This window comes from Cervus canadensis, chromosome 3 (genome assembly GCF_019320065.1).
Source record: "Cervus canadensis isolate Bull #8, Minnesota chromosome 3, ASM1932006v1, whole genome shotgun sequence".
NCBI classification, from domain to species: domain Eukaryota; kingdom Metazoa; phylum Chordata; class Mammalia; order Artiodactyla; family Cervidae; genus Cervus; species Cervus canadensis.
Genome location: NC_057388.1, coordinates 35,099,723 through 35,122,457, shown reverse-complemented (window position 1 = coordinate 35,122,457; position 22,735 = coordinate 35,099,723). Strand labels below are relative to the sequence as shown.

General features: G+C 35.7%; 1 protein-coding gene across 1 annotated transcript in view; it reads right to left on the bottom strand.

Moving 5' to 3' along the window:
• Positions 1 to 22,735, bottom strand: part of PCLO (piccolo presynaptic cytomatrix protein) — a 387,017-nt gene that overhangs the window by 359,189 nt on the left and 5,093 nt on the right. The window contains exons 2-3 of the mRNA XM_043462904.1: positions 19,441 to 21,094; positions 2,339 to 3,733 (exon numbers count right to left, since the gene is read on the bottom strand). Coding sequence (XP_043318839.1) covers positions 2,339 to 3,733; positions 19,441 to 21,094 — 3,049 coding nt within the window. The remainder of the gene's footprint in view (positions 1 to 2,338; positions 3,734 to 19,440; positions 21,095 to 22,735) is intronic.

Here is a 22,735-nt window from a genome sequence, read left to right as displayed (position 1 = left end):
TTGGATCACAAGAAAATTATCACAAGCAGAACAAAGAAATCCTAGAAACAAAGCAAGTAAACACGGATTAAGGATGAGATATTTCTAACCACTCACAATGAGGAGAGATTAGTTAATAATAGAAACACTGGGACAGCACAACAAATAAAGTGTATACACTGAATTTACAATTTCCTGAATATACAAGTACATGTACACATACACACACACACATGCAAACACAGGGTGTCTTTTTCAACCAGCTTCTTCTGCCAGTGCTCTGAAGTCTTCTAGGTAAAAGAGCAGGAGCTACAACAACACGGATTAACTCCAGTAACCCTCATTCACTCCCTTGATGTCAGGGTAGCTAATGGAGTTTACCTAAAGATCAGACAGCATTAAGGTCTCAGACCAGCTAAAAACTTCCCTCAGATTAACACGGTCAAGTGGAGCCAAGAACATGAGTCAAAACTGCTTTTGTTACATCATATGTTTCTCTCCTCTGAAATATGATCTTCCACATTCAAAGAAATGGCCAAAGAAAAAAACAATCTGAACAAGGACAGATTAAATTCCACTGATGTATTTAAAATAGGAGTTCTCATGCACCATTTGAAAACTTAAAACCACTTATATTTTCTAACTATTGAAATTCCACACACATCCTAGATAATAATTCTCCACTTGATTCAAGAAATCTCCTTTCAAAATTACCACTTCTGAAATACAATTTGCCAACACAGAAAATCAAAGATTTTCCTGAGAGATTTATTGTCCCTCTTCTCAAGAACTCTCACTTCACACCTCCAAACACTTAACAGAATTCTAATAATCACTATGACCCAAATGCATACATACATATAGGTGTTTACACACACACACATGTTATAGCCCTTTCTTCAGTGTCTACAAAATACACTTTCTCCGGGTATTTTAGTTTTTAGTGTTGCAGTTTGTTTTATAACTATTTAAATACTGATATCATAAAACTCTTCATTAAAAGGTATAATTTCTCAAATGTATGAAATTAATACAATTGTCCTGGAAAAACTGAAATTCCCCTCTTCATAAATACACAATGAAAAACAATTCTTCTAAAAATATGGAAGAAATTTAAAGTTGTTTTGCTCTTGCACCGAATTCCAAATACTGTAAGTAATAATTACACTTGTGACCACTCAAGAAGTGCTGAGAGAAACCATATTTTTTTTTTTAACCTTTAAAACAGATCCTGGTTAACATTATTCATCACAGTTAAAGAGGATAAAAATCAGCTTAAGTGTATAGGGACAATCCTTTCATATGGTGTTAAACATGTCAAAGCAACCAAATACTTTCAAAAGTAAAAAAAAAAAGTTTTATAACTTATTCTTTTAAAAAATTTAACTCAAAAACAATCTCTAAAATCTCTTTTGTACAGTTGTTAAATCCAACTAAAACAATTTTTTTTTTTTTTGCGTGTCAATGAATTACAAAATCAAGGAGGGGAAATAAAATAATCCTTAAGTATTACTGATTTGCATAAAAATAATGAACAATGATTTAAGTTTAATCCCAAAATGTTTACTAAAATATCACTGTTACTTAGCTAAGCAGCAATCATTCAACCCCTCAGTCTCCTAAAATCCAAATACTCTAACAGCCTTAACACAGTCTTAATGCTTATTGATTTTTCTGTAACTATATTAGGTAGAAAATTGTTATCTGCTTTTTACACTGTGGAAGAAGTGTTTTGGTCTACCCATTTAAAAAAAAAATCTTGACATTAGTCACTGAAATCCATATAACTCCTTTTTCTTTCCACAGTTCCTAATAAAGTGCTCTATTATATTTATGCCAGATAACAGCTTAAACAGGATTATAAAAAGTCTTATTATATATTTGAACCAACATTTTCTAGCAGACAATATTATTAACTTACATTAAGCTCTTAACTTTTGTAAAATAACAGATTTCACATAGCTTATGGATTTGCAATCAATCAAGCTTCTCTTTTTAATGTATGAAAGAGACTGGAAGGATGAGAGACAGTGGGAACAGTAAATTACAATTCTTATTCTGTGTTTTCAGGTGAAAACCATAGGATGTTAATTCATAAAAGAATGGGATAATCATTATTTTAAGTTATCAGCTCATTTCATCTTCTTACTTTTTGGTACATTAAGCCAGAAAAGTATAAATTACATGAATGTTTAATAAGGAAGCACAAGCCTAATAAGAAATTAAAGCTCTTTCAAAGATAACAACATCAGTTTTTATTTACTCAGAAATGTATTTTTTGCTAGGAAAACTGACTACCAAAACACTTCTGAATTAACACCATATACTCACATTCACATGTGACACCACTATTGCTTACCTCAGTCAAGTGTGGCGTAGGATTAAATCCACAGAGATTACACACTTGTTTCTTGCATGCAGTGCAAGTGTTGAAGTTAGCAGGATCCTTAGAACTTATGTTGAGTTCAGTTTTGCAGAGAGGACAGGCTGAGTCTGGTTTGGGGGTTTCTTCCAGTTTGGGGGGAAGAACAACCTTTTGAGGTTCAGCCGTGGAAGGTTTGCTGTCCTTAGTAGGCAGGGGCTTCTTTTCTGTTTCTGTTCTTTTTACTGTTGAAACTTGTTCAGCTTTGGGCTCTAGTTTTTCAACGACTGGAGCTTTGGTTTCCTTTTTCACAGGTAGAACCTTTGCAGGTGCTGGCGGTGCCGTGGATTTGGGTGGCCCTTGAGAAGCAGGTGGTTGTGAAGGAGGAGGAACTTGTTTTGCTGGGGCCGCTGGCCCACCCTGTGAATGAGACCCAGGCTGGCCTGCTGTGGAGATCAGATTTGATGCCTGGCTAAAGATGGATGCTCCAAACCCAAAGAGTTTCCCAGTCACTGTTTCTTGAGGAGTTGTGGGCTGTGATTTAGGGGCATCAGTAATACTTCCCAGATTTAGGCTAAAACGTCTCGACTGCTCCTGAGGCTTTGGGGGCTGTGGAGATAGAGGGGCAGTTTGTCCAGTGGGGGGTCGTGGACCCTGGGGTGTCGGTGACCCTTTTGGCATCGGCTTGGTGTCTGGCTTAGGACTCATTTTGGTTTGTGCTTTCTTGGGTTCGTCCTTCTTCTGAATTGGATCAACTTGTTTTTGATCTTTGCCCTCTGGGGTAGGTCCGGGATGTGAAATAATTTTTGTATCTGATGCAGGTCGAGGTATGACTTTAGAATCTACTGGGGTAACTTTTTCTCCTGTTGGTGGAAAACTTTGAGAAGGTTTGGCAGAGTCTGGTTTTAGAGGAGGAGTTGTTTTCTCTTGATCCTGTGATGGTATTTTGGAGCCTGGAATATCCGGTCTTGTAGCTGTTGATGAAGACACAATGTCTGTGGCGGGCTTTCCTGTCTGGGGCTGCTCTGGTTTATCATCAGCCATGGAGACTTTGGCCGGTTCAGACGGGACAGAAGGCTCTTTGGGAGGGGCTGGCTTGGGTGAGGACTCTGCCTCAGGAGGCTGCTGGGATGTGACTGGGTGGGGACTGTGAAGGGTTGGTTGTTTCACTAGTGGTGGGGGCTTTTTAGACTCAGCTACCTTCGAGACATCCTGTTTGGGTGTAGTATCTTTCTTTGGAGAAACCTGCTGTGATGGCGTGGGTGGCTTGCTCACTGCTGATGCAGGAACAGGGGCAGTCTTCGGTTTGGGCTGGGGTGATGATGGAATTGGAGCCAGGTTACCTCCTAGAGCTCTCTGCATCTGACAGTTTAAACAGAGCCACTCTTTCATCTAGAAGTAACATAAAATAACAGTCAGCAAGGCAATAACAAGGTAGAAACAAAAGCATTTTTAAAACTGCATTGGTAGCTTTTGTAATTATGTCTCTTATCATGTAAAACATAAAATCTAGATCAAATAATTTTAATTCATATATTTATATATTATTTATATATTTATACATAATTAAATATACTAAAATATAACTAATGAACCTCAGAGATGTAAGCACTATATTTTAAGCAATATAAAATTATAAATCAACACAGAAAATTTTCTTCTAACATTAGCTTTATTCTTCACCTTTGATTTACTCAAAGTTTGATTACTCCTAGAAATAGAAAACCATGTATGATAAAAGGAAATGATTATTAATACAACATATTAGATTTCAAAATCAGTTATGTTGGATATTTTCTCTGTTGATGGCTCAAAAACAGGTTTCAGTTATATAACCCAGAGTATGCTTGTCAAAATTATTAACACATTGCTAATTTCTTAACTTAGCAAGAGAATCACTTCTCCCCTCCAAGGCAACACAATCAAATGTGAGAAAATCATAACTATTAACCACTGTGGGCTAGAAAGAAAACATTCTCTCTTAAGAAAGTAAAGAAAAAATAATGGCACCCCCTGAAATTATTATAGATATAGCATGATCAAAAAGAGAAAAGTTACTTCCTTATAATTTTTATAAATGGAAAGAGCAATATATGTATACAATATACTTATCTGACTGGTGAGATATGTATATATGTGAGACATACATTGTGTGTGTATATATATATATATGTATATATTTATGTGTGTGTGTGTGTATATATATATATATCACGTATAGGTATAAATGCATTTCTTCTTTTCCATCACATTTATTGTTAAAAGGAGAAGGTGAAATTAGTACTAATATATTTTAGAAGATAATTTTTAAAAATGTATATTCAACATTTACCTATTTTATTCTAAAATAATATATGCTCATTATACAAAATTTTAAATATTACCAAAGTAATTTAGAAGGGTAAATTCTACACGACCTAATCTTTAACTCCCAAAGTAATCAATGTTACCAGTTTAGCACTGAAGTTCTTTGTTCAAAATTCTACACAATGGAAAACTAAATATATGGTGCCTAAGTACCAAAAAAGTTCTCTAGAATACAAAATTGTAAAGTATTAGTTGGGCAAACAACATACTCTTACTTGAAACAATTGCCTTTTGTAAAAAAACTGAACTAAGCACTCCTAACTTTTAAAAACTATTTTTTCCACTTGACAGTTTACACTGTTAATATTTAATTAAAAATAAAAAAAAACTCCTGTGTCTTTTTCTTAATCATTAAAATGATTTAAAATTTAAAGAAAGGATATTGAAATTATTTAAACTCAGGTACCAGTATGTATGTCTGCTAAGTTGCTTCAGTCTTGTCTGACTCTTTGTGACCCTATGGACCATAGCCTGCCAGGCTCCTGTGTCCATGGGATTCTCCAGGCAAGAATACTGTAGTGGGTTGCCGTGTCCTCCTCTAGGGGATCTTCCTGACCCAGGGGTTGAACCTGCATCTCTTATGTCTCCTGCATTTGCAGGTGAGTTCTTTACCACTAGCACCACGTGGGAAGCCCAAAGCACCAGCATAACAAGGCTCATTTTACAATCTCATGGAAAGCAAACTTTTGTTTGGAGAAGGTAGAAGGAGATTTTCAACTCTGACAAGTTATATTTGTTTAAAAATCTGAATCAAAAAGCAAAATTAAAACATTTATTACCTACAGGTAAGAGGCACTTGGGTTTTTATTACATTCATTTTCAATATGAGTATTAAGTACTTATGTTTACCTTTTTCTATGTTTGAGGCATTTCACAAGATAAATAATTTTTTAAACATACAGATATTTGAATCCCAAAACATAATCAACCCACTGTTACTAATGTAAGTTGTGTGACTAAAGGGTTAGCTTGAATGTAAGGAAATCCACTCCATTATGTCCCCTTCTTGATGGAAGGAAATTTCTCCATAAACATGCATCTATCCACTCAACCATCTCTCCTAATGCCAATGTCAATTCTGCTGTTCTACTATTTACTTTTTCTCATTTGTTTTCAAGCTTAAATGATACCATGTCACCTTATAATCATGCAGTCAGACAAGATGAAAGAAGAAAATACAATTAAAATGATAATTCTTTACTTATGAAATAAGTATCTGATGATGGTACTGTCATAAGTCCTCTTTTCCTTTCCTCTGCAAGTTCTCTCTCAACCCTCATCCTTCCAATTTCTTTGGATGCATTTGGTTTTATCAGTAAAATTTTGAGTCTGTTTGCCATGTGAACATTGGAGCTTTATGCATAGCTGGCCGGTAGGCTTTCACTCCATCTCTGAACCACTGCGAAATTAGAACCCTAACATGGCATATCTAATGTATGATTTATATCAACACTGGGACACACGTTCTGTACTGTCCTCATTCCAAAAGCAAATGTTTCCTTGTAGTTTATAAACATATGTGACCGTCTCTAAATATGTAGACAAGGAGGGGCTTAGGTAAAGAGGGGTGGAAAACTCAGGTCATTGCTTTATCATAGGGACATAATTCTGCTTTTCTCTTGACACACTGTGTTTTTGAACAGACTGCACTGGCCCAACTTTTGTCCTTTTCATGACCTCATTTTCTTTACTTTGATAAACAACACATAAAAGACATCTGATCCCTCAATGTTCCTCCTCACTGTGAAAATACAGGCTAAAATCATTGTCTATAGCTTTCACAATGTGAAAAGCTTTTTATCCTCTTAGGGTTTTTCAGAAAGAGCCTCTTTTTAATTCTACTGGCCAAATCTGTTGAAAATAGAAATGGGCTTTATCTCCGAACCTAATCTACTACTGAACACAGCAGTGTTTCCAATTGCCCGATTCAGTTGAAAACAACAACAACAAAAATCTTTCTTATTACACTGAGAAAATGACAAAGTCCACAACCCACCCCACATTAACATCACGAATCACCATCTAATATTCCACAATGCACCGAGGGAGAGTTACAGTAGTAATAGCACCTTTGCCCTCTCAGTCATCTGAGTTAAAAATCCTGTAATATCTTTACTGCATACTCAGTTACTCTTCAAGAAGGTCTGGGTTGCTTGTGAAGTTAATTTCCCACTTGTTCATGTTTCCAAAGCCACTGTCCCTCATTTGGCCCTTGTCATTTCCAAAATATTTTGTACCTCCACAAATTTAACCTGTTTAAAACAAACCACCACAGAAGAGGTTGACTCTATCTCCCATCAAAACTCAATACTCTCCAATAGCTGTGACTAGTTAATTTTTTAATTAAAATCTATAGTTTTGTTACTGTCCTTACATTAGCACTTACCTAATTCTGATACCTCCAGCTCTGTATCTCCCCAAAGACTGTCAGCAACAATTATAAACACTACGTGTATGGTCTAACCTTTTAATCATCATAGATGCTCACAAATAGTTTTTGAGGTTGTCAGAATTAAATAAATAAAGATGCCCACGCTCTTCAAGATATAGTATTTCTGTGTTTACTCCGTTAATACCCACTGTCAATCTAGCCTGAATGACAAGCTTCTGCCTTCATTTTCTGGTGGCATGCCATTCTCCCTATGCTATACCTTTGCCATGGACCATATATTCCCATTTTGATTCAAACTAAAGGAATCTCCCATAACTAACTTACCTGCTAACCATACATATTTTCAGGGCTTGGAGATAATTACTGTTTTGTTTAACTTCTAAAATTATATTTTTATCTGTAACTATGAGCAGAGACAAACCGGAATTTACTACCATTGTTGCCTCAAACCTCTGATGCCCATTCCACTTGGTACCCATATCTAAAATACAGCTAGTTCCCCGAGTTCTGCATCATTGGGCCTTCATTCCACTGCAACCATGAATGTGGATCTTATAAGACTTTAATCTTTATCCCTCTTCCCTATGCTAAAGAAGTCAGACAATATCCAAGGACAAGCATAACTGAGAAGAAGCCTTTCACCAACATTTCATAAATGACTTCCCAGTTCTCTGACATGCATAGTACCTACTCTCTCTAATCACCCACATCCATTCAACAAATGGGAGAAAGTCAATAAATAATATCAGGGGAACCTTCTACTGTATCCGTATTTCCAAAGCCACTGTCTCTGATCTGGCCTTTCATGAATCCTTTTTTTCCTTTTCTTTCTTCAAGTTTCCCCTCAACCTGCCCTCAACCAATTTCTTTGGATGCACTGGTTTTATCAGTAAATTTTTAAGTCTCTTTGCAATGTGAACATTTGAGCTTACCTTCAATATACAGGCACCAAAATGAAAGTATTTGTGTTAGATAAGTATGCCATGCTTTAACTATTCTTAAATTCTAGATTTTATATGACAAATGATAACAAAAATAGTCATTTCTTCCTTTCCCCACATTGCTTACAGCAAGTGAATAAATGGAATTCAAGAACTGGAGACACAACTGTTTAATGAACTACTCTAATTCAATTAGCTCTATGGAAAGGAACAAAAAAGGCATAAAATTGTTCATTCAGTCTTCTGACTTAATATGCTACATAAATAGGGGTAAGAAAGGGCTCAATCAGGACTTCTGCTGAGGTCACTGTGTATTCTAATGTGAATGCTGATAATTATTAACATACCTCCCTGTTAAATCCAATCTCCCAGGGTTCCCTTTTTCTGAGCCTTTTGGTGAGTTATGTATCAGAGCTGAGTCATGTGAAATATAGTAATACAACTTCACTGACTAAGGCTTTTGCTGGATAATCATAAAAATATTATTAAATGTTTCAAGAGGTACCACTTGAAAGTTTAATTGTGAATTTCACATAAATCTTCAGTTATTGGTGCCACTATCAAAAAAGTACTGAAAAATAGATTTTGATTTTTAAGGGTATGTCTTTAATAATAATTCAAGATAGTTAACACAAGACATCTAACAAATAAGGTAAGTTGGCAAATGTTGGGGTTCCAGAATTAAAGCATATTCCTACTTGGAACAATTATTAATCTATTTAGCTTCAAAAGAGAATGAAAGTTTCTCAAAAGAGAAAAAAAAAAGTTTCCAGAAGGCATAGTGACTAACATCCACCTTTCAATGTGCCCCGAACTGGAAATTTTAAAAACAAAATCTATTTTCTTCACTCATTCATTCATCCTGCCCTTCTACTAAAATCTGTTAGGTCCTTACTTCTTGATGCATCACAACTAAACTTTTCTGCAAACCGTTAAGATCTAAATGTACCATTTACTCCATCAAGGCAGTGTTCTCATTCTCTCTTACCTGAGTTATGATTCAAAATTTGTACTCCTCCTCCTCTTACCTAAATGCTTCCTAACCTTTATGGTCCACGATGACTTCTCTGCCTCATAACTTAGTATTCCATTCTCCATTATAAGGTCTGCCCCTTCTCAACTATCCCAACTATAGTTTGAACCACAGCATTGAGACTCACATATTGCTTTTCTTTTCCAGTTAATTCCTCTTTTCTCCTATCCTCACGCACTCTTAAAAAAAGTAACCACTTCTTATGATGACTTTTACCTCTGTATTAGATAGCAAGTAAAGTTTAGATATTATTTAATAATGAATTATTATAAATGCTTCCTACCTCTCAAATTCTTTAAAATATCTGTTATTCATATGACTTTGAATGCCATAGAATAATTAAATAATATAATTATTAGATAATAATGTGTAATATTATAAAGAGCAACCCAAGCTGAAGTTGGATAACAGATGATGTTTCTGCTATTCAAGCAATGCCCAACCCACATGATCCTCTCAATGGAGGCAGCTACCTCCTGACAGCAGTTTGACTATAGATGGCTCACTGCAGTTGACTTCTTTAGCTGTGCATATTCATGAACAATATACTTTGATTAAAAACTAGATACTAGCATTCCTTGATAACATGCTCAGCAACTTGGAGAAACAGTTTTATTTAAGACAATCCATCCAGAACTTGAATGGATACCTTCTAAAACTGTGTAGATAACAATTTCTGCAGCATAATGCAGAAACCATTATCATACCTTGTGAAATATAACCTAACATGCCCTGTTTTCTTCATAAAGGCTAATAATGTTCACCAAAAGCTAGCAATGACATTGCAAATCTTCACAAAACAGGATAAAATGATAAAAGTATATTTGAATATATATGTCACTGCACTCCAAAACAAAAATAATTGTCACTTTAACCAAAGTACAATTTACAAAATAATTACAGAGCACAGACTTGAAAATACATTTGTACTATACTCAGTGACACAAAGAGGATCCTGAATCAGTAAACTGAACTACATATATTATATATTAACACTTCTGACTGCCACTCACATGGTGAACTCAAACTTTTATATCTCAAATGATTAACATAACTTGAGCTATCACACTGTTTTGCAGCCTGTGATCCAAGAATTCCAAGTAGGCAAAATTTGTGCAATTATTTAAATAGCTTACTGATTACCCCATTATTTCACTTAAAAATGAAAAAAAGTTACGTTAGTGAAAAAAATCAAAGGTCTTGTAAACTTTGTGAACTCATATGTATGCTGAAAGTTACATATCTTTAATCCACACAGATGGTAACTGGAATTAAGAAAATCACTCATATGTTAACTTGGAAAGGAAAGAAGTACTTTTAAAAATACATATATGAAATATAAAAATATATTAAAATGTGTAAAAATACAAAGTTTCATAAGGGATTTTAGCCTCTTTCAGCTTTCTGTGAATGGAAGTCCCTTTTAATTTATTTAAATTTTATATAATTGTATGTATATGTGCATTTTCAAGAATGTATTTAAGGAGAACATGACTATAAAATTACACTTCATCAGCTTTACCTTCATCTTTTTTTCATAGAGCCTTTACACATTTCTCATTACATTTATTTCTTCCTGACCATTTCAATCCTTCCTCTTTCAAGTTAAAAAACACGTAAATCTATGTATTAAAATTTTTCCCAACAAACACAACTATAGAATTTCTAGCTATATGTTCACATGATGAAGCCTGTCACTGACTTCTTCAAATTGTTTTATGTAAGTAGAAATCTAATCCTAGTGTTTATTTTATGAATTCAACTGAAGTCTTACTTCTCTGAACAAATGACAGAAATGTCATATTTGTTTTGCAAATGATTTAAAAATCTTTGATTAGAGAGGAAGAATGAAAAGGTGGTGTTACTGTTCTATATTCAAGTGAAAACAGACCTCATCTATATGCTCTTTATCATATTCTATTTTACAAACAAGATTTAATATGAATTTTCTAAATTACTGACTCTCCTTATAAACTGATTTCTATTCTAACAGTGAGCAAAGTTATCAACTTTATCTCTATTTTCAAAACCAAACAGAGTGGCTGGCTCAGAAGAACAAAAACTCAGCAATATAAAGCTCTGGTTTGAATGAAGCTGAGCAAAAAGGGATAAAATAAGGACCTCAATTTTTTTACACTAAATTTCAAAAATAACTGCTGCCAAAAAGATTAATGTCTTTTACTTACTGAAGTATAGTTGATTTACCATGTTGTGTTAGTTTCAGATGTACAGCAAAGTGATTCATATATATAGATATACACACATATATATTCTTTTCACAGATTCTTTCATTATAGATTATTATAGATATTGAATATAGTTCCCTGTATACAGTGCTATACAGTAGGTCCTTGTTGTTTTTCTATTTTATATATATCTGTTAATCTCAAATCCTCAATTTATACCTCTACCTCACTTTCCCTTCTGGTAACCGTAAGTTTCTTCTCTGTGTCTGTCAGTCTCAACAAGATTGATTTTTTCTTACTTTAAGAATATGTAAAATTCCCCCTCTCTCTCTCTCTTTCATTCCCCCACTCCATTCATGTGTGTGTGTACACACACACACACACACACACACACACACTCCTTCTGTAACCTAGAAATCTATTTAAAAAGAATGTGCTCTCCTATTTAAAAAAGACACTAAATTCAGATCTAGCTTCTTGTATGAGATCATTGCCAAGTAACTCTGTGACCTTGCAAGTCACTTAAATTCTTAACCTCAGTTTCTCAGTGAGAAGCAAAGTTAACAATGATGGGACTATCCATACTTATTAGAATTTTTATAAACAATAATAGCAATAGTAATAATAATAAATCCAAATAATTTATTCATTTCAATTTCAAAGCACTTCCACTTATATGGCCAAATGTGATATTTAGTATATGACAAGCCCTATAAATAAGGAAACCAAACACTCAGAAAAATTACAATGACCTGACTGAATATCAGTAACAATAAAGTAAGAAAAAGGCTTCTTTACCATAGGTAACTAGGACTACTATTAACTCAACTCATAATATCAGCAAGAGTACAGATGTGTAAAGGGCAGAGCTAGGACTACAACCCAGATCTATTGATGCTTTACTGATATTTTTGATATTGGCATTACTTCAAGGAAGAACATTATAAACCTCTAATAGATTATTTACATCTTTGCCTTCAATACAGTCCTTTTGAAATGTGTGTAAGGGTCCGTTTTTATCTAAGTTAATTAAGATACGGTAATAGGGGAGACAGAGTGTTAGGTATGTGTGATTTCTCAAGGGATCTGAACAATGAACAAGTTAACCCATCACTGTATTAAGTTTACTGAGCCAATAAACGATTCTGTTAGTTGTGGGTATCCGCTTTCATGGCAGAACATCTGTTTTTACTAAGCTATACAGATCATCATACTAGTTGTGATATGTAGCAATTGACTTAGTGGATATAAAAGCTGGACATGCAGAAAGACACTGAAACATCTCCCAATTTAAAAGCTCCAAGTGAAAAAAAGGCTTTGGTGCTAAAGATTAAACTTACAGGTAGAGCGCGAGGAATACATATTTATTTTACATGAGGAACACCCAAGTCATGAGGAAAACGCTGTACACTGGACCTCACGGAAAATGAGAGCTAAACAAACATGGCATTTGTGAACACATTTAAGTAATATAGATTTTTAAATTATTATTTCTATTCCTCTAAATTCATGAGAAAATTAGTTTAGATAGAGAAATTAAGTTTGTTATAGTCAGGGTATTTTTGTATTAAATGTATGAAATATATGTATGAAACGTATGAAATAAATGTATGAAAGATAACCATAAGCATTATTAGAGAGTAGCAAAAAAACCAAAATGTTCTTTATCTTCTATTAAATAAAAATTTTATGCTTAGAATCAAGGGACTTGTATTTATCTTTATTGGGTTCAAATAAAAATGGTGCCCATTTTTGCTTGTCATGGCTGTGACAAGCAAAGAACAAATGAAAAAAATGGACCAAATTTGGCATGACAGGCATAAGGCATTTCAAATCATCACTGTTATTTAGAACTAAAAATTCTTGTCAGTTCACCAAGTAGATGCCAAGGCTAAAGATGTGAAAATTGAGAATCTAATTTACCCTTTCCTTCACCTCATATAAACTGTTTAACCAATCATGTGATAAATGAGAAAATTTTAAGTTACTGAAGTGTTAATTATAAGATGGATTTATAAGGCTAAAAAATAGCACAAAAAGATATGACATTAAAAGTAAAAGCCTGTCTCTCGGCCACCAAGTCTTACTCTTCAGAATTAATCAGTGTCAACTTTTGCTTTGATGTTTTCTTGTGGCTGCCATTATAATATCAAATAATAAGTTGTGGTTTACAAATTTAAGGTGTATATTTTCTCCTTTAAAAGCTACATTTTTTCAAAAAACAACCTTATTTATATTACCACCTATTTTAGGACTGTCTTTAGCAATGACAGAGCTTCCCTGATAGCTCAGTTGGTAAAGAATTTGCCTGCAAAGCAGGAGACACAGGTTTGATTCCTGGGTCAGGAAGATCCACTGGAGAAGGGATAGGTTACCCACTCCAGTATTCTTGGGCTTCCCTGTTGGCTCAGCTGGTAAAGAATCTGCCTGCAATGCGGGAGACCTGAGTTCAATCCCTGGGTTGGGAAGATCCCCTGGAGAAGGGAAAGGCTACCCACTCCAGTATTCTGGCCTGGAGAATTCCATGGACTGTATAATCCTTGGGGTCGCAAAGAGTCAGACACAGCTAAGCGACTTTCACTTCACTAAGTAACGTCCAAAGAAATATAATTGATATATTAATTAAATATTTTAACACACAGTTAAATAATGCATAACTTTTTACTTTGATTTGAATACCATCTAATATCATCTCACATTCCACTACTATTACACAATTACATTTTGGAAAAAATGATAATGTCTTTCTAGTTTTCTTCATTTCTGGGGTCAACTACTCCATCCCACTCTCCATTTTCCATTTTAATAGAAGAACTCCAGTGATTGTGATATATACATATGTGCACCTGTGTACACATGTATGGTGGTTTAGTCGTTAAGTTGTGTCTGACTCTTTCAATTTCATGGACTGTAGCCCGCCAGACTCCTCTGTCTATGGGATTCTCCCGGCAAGAACACTGGAGTGAGTTGCCATTTCCTTCTCCAGGGGATCTTCCCAACCCAGGGTTCAAACCCGGGTCTCCTGTATTGCAGGTAGATGATTTACCAACTGAGCTATGAGGGAAGTATACATCTACTTATATAAACTGCTAATGATTTTTATGGACTTTTAAATATGAAAAAAATTCTTAAGCTGCTCGCACACTCCCTCTTGATTGCTTACTTAGAAAATTCATCATATCACAATCTCTAGAAATGTAAAGAAATTGTTCCCTCTCTGCTGTCTTCTGTGTTGATAATGACTATTATACAGATGCCTGATTTTTCATCTTTTTGTAGATGATACTTTTTTTCTCTGTAGAAGTCTTTCAAATGTTCTCCTTATCCTTGGAAATCACATCATTTTACCAGGATATATTTATCAGGCATTTTGTTAATCATGCTTGACTACTGGTGGATCAAAATCTGGACTTCCTTTTTTCTAGAGCTTGACTCCATAGCCTTGATTCTTTCTTTCTGAAACTCTCAGATATAATTTCTTAGAAATATTAAGCTGGAACTCTTAGAAATAATAAGCTCTTAGATATAATTTCCATAATTTTAAAATATTTTTCTTAGAGCCCCAGAGCTCTCAGAATCCCAAGGGAACCTCAGAATTTCAGATAACCACCTCCTCAAAATGTCTACAATTTCATGGGCAGGCACTTAGAAAAAGCTCCCTATACTGGAGATAAAAGGCTTACTCCCAGCCTCCACAACACCACAGGGAAGAGTAAAGAGGGGGATCTCAGAACTCTAAACATTCCTGGGTACATTCCCACCCTTTCCTTATTTAGCCCCCTTCAAACCCTCAGCCTCAGTTAGAACTATACACATAAATTAGACCTTTAGTCACCACTAAAAATTCCAGATTCCTGAATCATCCATCAACTCCCACATGCTAATCCCCGAATGACAGGGAATGAAGAGACCTCACCACTATATCACCAACCCCTTCCCTTGGTTTGTGCTATAACCTTCTCCTACTTCCTTTTTCTCCATAACACTTACTACCATCTGTCCCACTATACATTTTATTTGCCACTCTGACCAATACACACTTTTTGGCTATTTCGTTCACTCTTACATCTAAGACAGTCCAGAAAGTGCCTGAAACATAGTAGGTCCTCAATTAAGTAGCTAGATAATTTGATGGGAAAATTCTGGGGGTCTCATTTCCAAAACATCAACTGGGCCCATTTTTATCTTCAAGTCAGCACACTGAAATTGGAGTATACTAATTATTGATGAAATACGCATCATACGAATTTTACGAGTTCTTTTTATTTTCTGAGTAGATGCTCTCCTTTGAGGTCAGGTGTTTTGTTTTGTTTTTCACTAGTTCCTCTATATCCTTCATGTGGTGGTATTGCTAAAATGTCAAGTGAATCTCTCCAAACCACTCATTTACAATGAACGTCTCCACCATTCAGAATGGGTAATCAGCAGAGTTTTTTCTGTATTTATTTCTGTTCTGCGTCTCCATTGAATAAGAGAAAATAGGATGGCAGAGGGTCAGTGTCCAAATTAAGGACAGCTTTACTAGGAGGGTAATAGATTCAGTGCATTTGACTCCTGGTTGAGAAATCTTTTATTTGTTTTCTCCTTTATATCACTCTGTGGTAGGAGAGGAGTGCTATTTCTTTTCATTTCCTTTTGAAAATTAAAGTTAAAATGAAATGTTTTAACACTGTAGATCAAATGGCTCTTGATTGTTATCACAGAATCCAACAATTCATGATATTGTATCTGTAGAAAATAATTTGAGGGTAAACTTTCAAAGCCAACCCTGTTTAAAATATCAGATTATCCATGGCAGATAATATTCAAACTTCAAAAGAACTTCATATATTGAAAAAATACCTTCTCATACAAATTTAGTTAATCCTAACAATTCACTGTGTTCAGCAGAGAACATATTGTTTCCATTGTTTATATGGTATTACTGATAGAGAAAGTGTAAATGATTTGCCCACACTCATCTCATTAATAATGGGGATGCTTTTTTTAAAGCCACTGAGATCTTCTACCTGCCCCCACGTATGTCCAAGTGTGTCCAAGTTATCATTCTTCACATTCCCAGGTCAAATACTTGTATTCCCATTAAGAGAGCTGTGATACTGTTACAGACAGTCATGGTTACTTCATTTGATCTCAAAGCCCTTTCTTTCTTCTTACCATGAGTAAATGGATTTGGAATCAGAACATTTAGTTTCGGTTCTAGTTATTTGCTATCAGGTTGATCCTAACAAGTAAAGTAACCATAAAAACCACTTGAACACCAGTTTTCTCTATAATTAAGAAAATATAACAGAGAAAACAGAATATATAACCACAGAATTACTTGGAAATTTAATTTTGATAAAACAAATAAGAAAGAACTATGTGGACTGTAAAGCTCGACATTTAGTTTTCTTATATATTTGTTTATCCCCTTTCTTATCTACAATTTTTATTTCCTCTATTTTCTGGTTGAAGGAAAATACCAAATCTAACAAATACTTGATTCTACCAAAGTACTTGTCAGTGTTTCACAACTAGGCATTTGATACACATTGTAGAATTAATGAAGGATTGGTAATATGACATAAATTAAGGTAAGTTTCAAAAAGCAGAATGCTCACTGCTACTGATGTGGAATGCCAAAATCTGCATTCAACTTCTGTCCAATCTAATTGCTCATTTCCTCCCCATCACTTCAGCCAACCTAGAGTTATGCCAATTTTCTAAATACACTTTGCATTATTCTGGCTCTAGGTCTTAGACCAAATCATTACTCCCTTTCACGTCCTTTATCTGTTGAAATACTATCCATCTTTACATACCTAGCACAAATGCCATTTTCTACACGAAGCTCTCCTTAATCTCACCCACTGGAAATGACACTTCCTACCCTACAGTCCATAATGTTTGCTCATGTGTTTCATAGCTTTCATTATTTGACCACATGTTATATTTCCTTGTGCTTGTGTTATCTATCCTAGTGAACCTGAATCATGTAGAGATCAATATCATGTTTTACTTATCTTTATATCCTACCACACATATAGTAAAATACCTTCCACTTTGTAGGTACTCAAATAATTATTTAGCTTGAAGGACCAAGTAAATGTTTCTGTCTTACAAATTGCCACAAAGTCATGACTAACATTTTATAAAATGATCATCTACTGTTTGAAGTCATTATTACTACACATTCCTAAGAAGATGGTATACTATGGGCAGAAACACATCTTCATCAAAATTTATAAATACATACACACACACACATATATACAATGGAATACTACTCAGCTAGAAGAAAGAATAAAATTTTGCCATTTGCAGCAATCTGGATGGACTTGGAGAACATTAAGTGAAATAAGTCTGATAGAGAAAGACAAATACTGTATGATATCACTTATACACAGAATCTAAGAAATACAACTAATGATTATAACAAAAAAGAAGCAGACACACAGATATAGAGAACAAACTAGGGGTTACTAGTGGGCAGAAGAAAAGGGGTAGGGGCAGCTTGGGGGTAAAGGATTAAGAGGTATAAAACTATTATATATGAAATCAGCCATATGAATATATTGTACAACATGGAGAATACAGCAAACATTTTATTAACCTTTAAACTTGTAAATCAATATGCTGTACACTTGTAACAATTTTATACATCAGCTATACTTTAATAAATTTTTTTAAAAAATAAGAAAAGAATGCAGAAAAGTTTAAGGTATGGAAAAAAGCTACAAATATATAAACAAACTACTTATAATCTGATCTCCTCCACAACATAAATGTTCTTGTTATTTCCAATTTTACCATTAAAGAATCCCTTATCTAAAATGTTAAAGTACTCAATATGACTTCTGGTAAAAAGAGTAAAAATACATTGGCAAAAAAAATCACAGGTTGACATACTTTAAATGGACATCATTATCATCTTTCATCACAGTAAGTATCCAAATGAACTTAACAGCTACCAATAATCATCACTGTTGTTTTTAGCAGAAAAGGGATTTCAGTTAGAATGAGGGTACATGAGTCTCCACTCTTGGAGATATTTAAATCACACAATCCTTCAATGACTGCTGCCTCCATTCCTTCTTGGGCTGTTCACAGACATCATGCACACACAGCCCACTAACAGCTGTTCCCCAGATGGACTAAATGGTTTCTGTGCCTCCTCATTGGGTAGGGACTATTGCATTTCTTTTAAAAACATCTTCTTTTGGATCCTAACCCCTCTTATTCTCACTTAGTTTATATTATTATATCATCTTCACTGTATTATTTCTTAACTCCAGAGAATTTCTAAGTTCTTCTGCAGCTTTATGTTTTTTGTCCCTTCCCCGAAAAGGTCCGCAAATCTCTACCTATTAAAATGCCACTTTATCCAGGGCCTTTAAGTGCTAAGTTAACATTAACTGGCTTGCTGAGAATCACTTTTCTAACCTGAATCAGATTAAACAATCTAAAACTCATTTGTGTCACAACTGGCCCATTCATGACTGAGTCTGTCAGGAACGCTTACCCAAAGACCTGGAATTACAAACTGTGATCTTTCTATGTAAATACCCATCAGTGTTGAACCCGCTCTAATGACTTCATTTTATGAAGTGATTTATACTTTTATGAATGACTCTAACTAAAGAAGGAAGTATGCTCTCATAGATTATGGCAAAATCACTGGCAGGAAAAGGGATGTGTAGTTTGAAAAAATGTATTGTTTTATATTAAAATTGTATTTAGAATCTGAAAACCTTGTCTGCTTTTTCCCCCAGCATAAACAGGATCCCGTATAAAAATATCATATCAAGCGTATTACATGATAGGTTGGTAGGAGCATGAATTTAAAAGTTAATGTAGCATATTAATGTAATATAGTAATAGTGTGGACTTTGCACCCAGAATGCAATGAGTAAATACTCTGCATTTTTCAATGAATTCATACTTCCTTTATGTGTCAAATTTCTCAGAAATTATAGTAATGTTTTAGAGAAATATTATTACTGGAGGAAACATTGAAAAAACTCTAATTTACATTTGGCAGAGAAGAAAAAGAAGAAAGCAGGAAAGGAGGAGGAAAAGAAGAAAAGAAACATAGAAAAACAATGCCATCCTGTCATATCAGTGATGAACTAAACACTGTTTGTGGAAGACAGTGATATGTTTTAAGAGCATGAACGTCATGAAGAAATTGAACTTACCTCAGTTAAATGAGGATTGGGATTAAAACCACAGAGGCTACAGACAGTGGTCTGACACTCGGTGCATGTGTTAAAATTGGCCTTTTCTGGAACATGCAACAGAAGTTCAGTGGTATTGCAAAGAGGGCAGATGGTTTTAGGGAGGCCGTGTACTGGAGTCTGTGCTGCAGATGGAAACGTTGGTGGCTGCAGAGGTTTCCCAGCTCCTGTTTGGCTTACTGGTTTTGTAGACTGCTGAGCTGAGGGCTTTGCAGGTCCTGCCTGTTGAGGAGGGGGCTTCCCTGGGCCTGGCTGTTGAGGAGGGGGCTTCGCTGGACCAGGCTGTTGAGGAGGGGGCTTCGCTGAACCTGGCTGTTGAGGAGGAGGCTTCGTTGGGCCTGGCTGTTGAGGAGGGGGCTTCGCTGGACCAGGCTGTTGAGGAGGGGGCTTCGCTGGGCCTGGCTGTTGAGGAGGGGGCTTCGCTGGACCAGGCTGTTGAGGAGGGGGCTTCGCTGGACCAGGCTGTTGAGGAGAGGGCTTTGCTGGGCCCGGCTGTTGAGGAGGGGGCTTCACTGGGCCTGGCTGTTGAGGAGGGGGCTTCACTGGGCCCGGCTGCTGAGGTGGGGGCTTCACTGGGCCCGGCTGCTGAGGAGGGGGCTTCACTGGGCCTGGCTGCTGAGGTGGAGTCTTGCCTGGCCCGGACGACTGGACCTGAGGCTTGGTCGTCCCAAGCTGCTGAGCTGGAGCCTTTGCTGGCCCCGGCGGCTGAGCTGGAGACTGCGGCCCGGGTTGGTGAGACAGGGGTTTTGCTGTCCCTGGCTGCTGGGCGAGGGGCTTTGCTGGCCCAGGAGGCTGAGCTCCAGGCTTTGTGGGCCCTGGAGCTTGGGCCAGGGGCTTTGCTGTTCCCAGTTGTTGAGCTAGGGGCTTTGCAGGCCCAGGCGGTGGTACGGTATGTTTTTCAGCTCCAGGCTGCTGGGCTGGAGATTTTCCAGGACTTCCTTGCTGACTAGGTGGCTTAGAGGGGCTCTGCAGTGAGGGTTTAGCCGACTCACCCCTTCCTGGCTCTGTCTGTTTAGTCTGAGGCCTGGATGCATCTCTCTGAAGGGGCAATTTTACCTGGTCTGTCTGAGGAGCCTGGGGGAAGCCCTGAGCTGGCTTTCCTGTTTCTGGAGGTTGTGATTTACTTTTTTCTGGCGGCTGAGAGGATCCAGATTTTGGAGAACCTTCCTGCTGAAGCGGAGCCCTCACAGGTCCTGGCTGCTTAGGAACTGTCTTGGGAGACTGTTGATGTGACGGAGGCTTTGTGACTCCCTCGGGTTTTCCTTGTTCCTTCTGAGCTATTTTTTGTTTCTTGGAGGCTTCTTCCTGGGAGGCATCAGGGTCTGATATCAAATCAAAAGGATTGAATTTATTTACAACAGAGGAGACAGCACTTAAAGGATTAACCTCTGAGAGGAAGCCAGGCATCATACTAGACTTGTGCTCGTCCTTAAAATCAGTTCTGGATTTCGATTCTTTCAAGCTAATAGTGGAAGGACTCCTTCCAGGCAATTTCTGCTCTGACCTTAGAGTGTCTGTAGTTCTACTCTTACTGAGACCAGGCTGGATTGGACGCCCAGGGTCTGGCGGTTTTCCTGGTTGCTTTGGAGGTTGACTACTATCCAACTCTTGTTTCCTAGAAGAATGAAACAAACAGAAGTAAAAATAGTGGAAATTATACCAACTCAAAATTATATGAAAAAGCTGCTACTTTCTTACATCTTCAAAATTTTGATCATATAAATATAACTAAAATCCATTTTTACATCATCCTGTAAGTAATATAAGATTTTTAATGTCTGTTATTTTCTTTACATGGGTTCAGATTTTCAACAAAGGGGGAAAGACCCAATACTTGCTACTATAAGTTATGAACTATTAAAATATCTAGTTAGAAGCTACTTATAACAAAAAACAATTCACATTTACACTTAATATTTAAGAATAGAATCTGGTCATATTTAAAGTCTGTTTAATATATTAACTCAACAAAACAATGCAAAGACATGTTCCAGTAAATTCACACATTCATGTTCAAAGGATACCTTTTTAAGCAAAGGTTATGGTCAAAAAATGTTAGTCTCCCAAACACTAGCATACCAAGAGGTGAAAACATTCATTTTTAAAAACAACTGTTTTCTTTATTTAATATTAGAATTTACATTAGCTACATAAGACATACAATATGACATCAAAGGATCTGGTAAAGGAGGTTTTTAGGTGCTCTTGGAAACTTGATCATCTACTCAATTTTACCCTATTTTGTCAAAAATGTAATATCCATCAAATATTATCCATATTAAACTTGTAGAATAAGTATTCCTACTTTAATTAGAAAATTTTGAGAAACAATTCTTTCTTGTGGAAAAATAGCATGACATCACTCAATTACTTTTCCAATAGCATTCTAAATCTGAGATCCCTTAATGTAACAATAAGATGTTTAAAGCATCCTGAGACCATACAAAGAGCAACAAGCTGGTTGTTATCCCACTTTTGAAAAGTGTTGTTACTTTACTCAGAGGAAGAAAAGAAATAAAGATCTCTTTACTTAATGTCTTCTATAACATTTACTATTACCACTATTAGGTACTATTATTGACAATGACTTAAAAACTAACAAGTAATTTGCAAAAATTCTTTTAACTCATAGACAAATATACAAGATGGATTTTTTTTTTTAATTTGGACACATCAATTCTAAATGACTGGTTAAATAATTAAAATACTTGTTTCTCATATACACTTTTATCAAGTATTTTAGTCTCTAAATAAGCTATTTACTGATAAAGTTGCAAGTAATAAGAACATGCTGCATCAGAACTAAGGGATAAATCAAGCTGTATTTTGATAGATGTAAACTGCTAATTTTCAAAAAGATTTCTTTTTAATTAAAAGAAAATGAGATAAACAGATTGATTCAGTAGCACTTAAAATATGAGATGATCACAACATTATATAGGTTTTAACTTGTTTTGTCAAAAATTTACCTGCCAATAGACCAGACTATAACTTTTTCATTTCAGGTCATCTGGTACTTAATATGAATTACATTTTTTAATTTCCCCTAATGGCACAGAAATCTGATGATAGATCAAGATGTAAGACATACAACTGAGATCTGCCTCCTGTTAGCTACGACCAGGATGACAGAGAATAACATTCATTTGGTAGTGACTTATAGGAACATCATTGACTGATCATGACTTCAAGAACAAAGGATTTGACACCAAGAAGTCTGCAGCAACTAACCATGTCCTTCCCTACCTTTCTTATA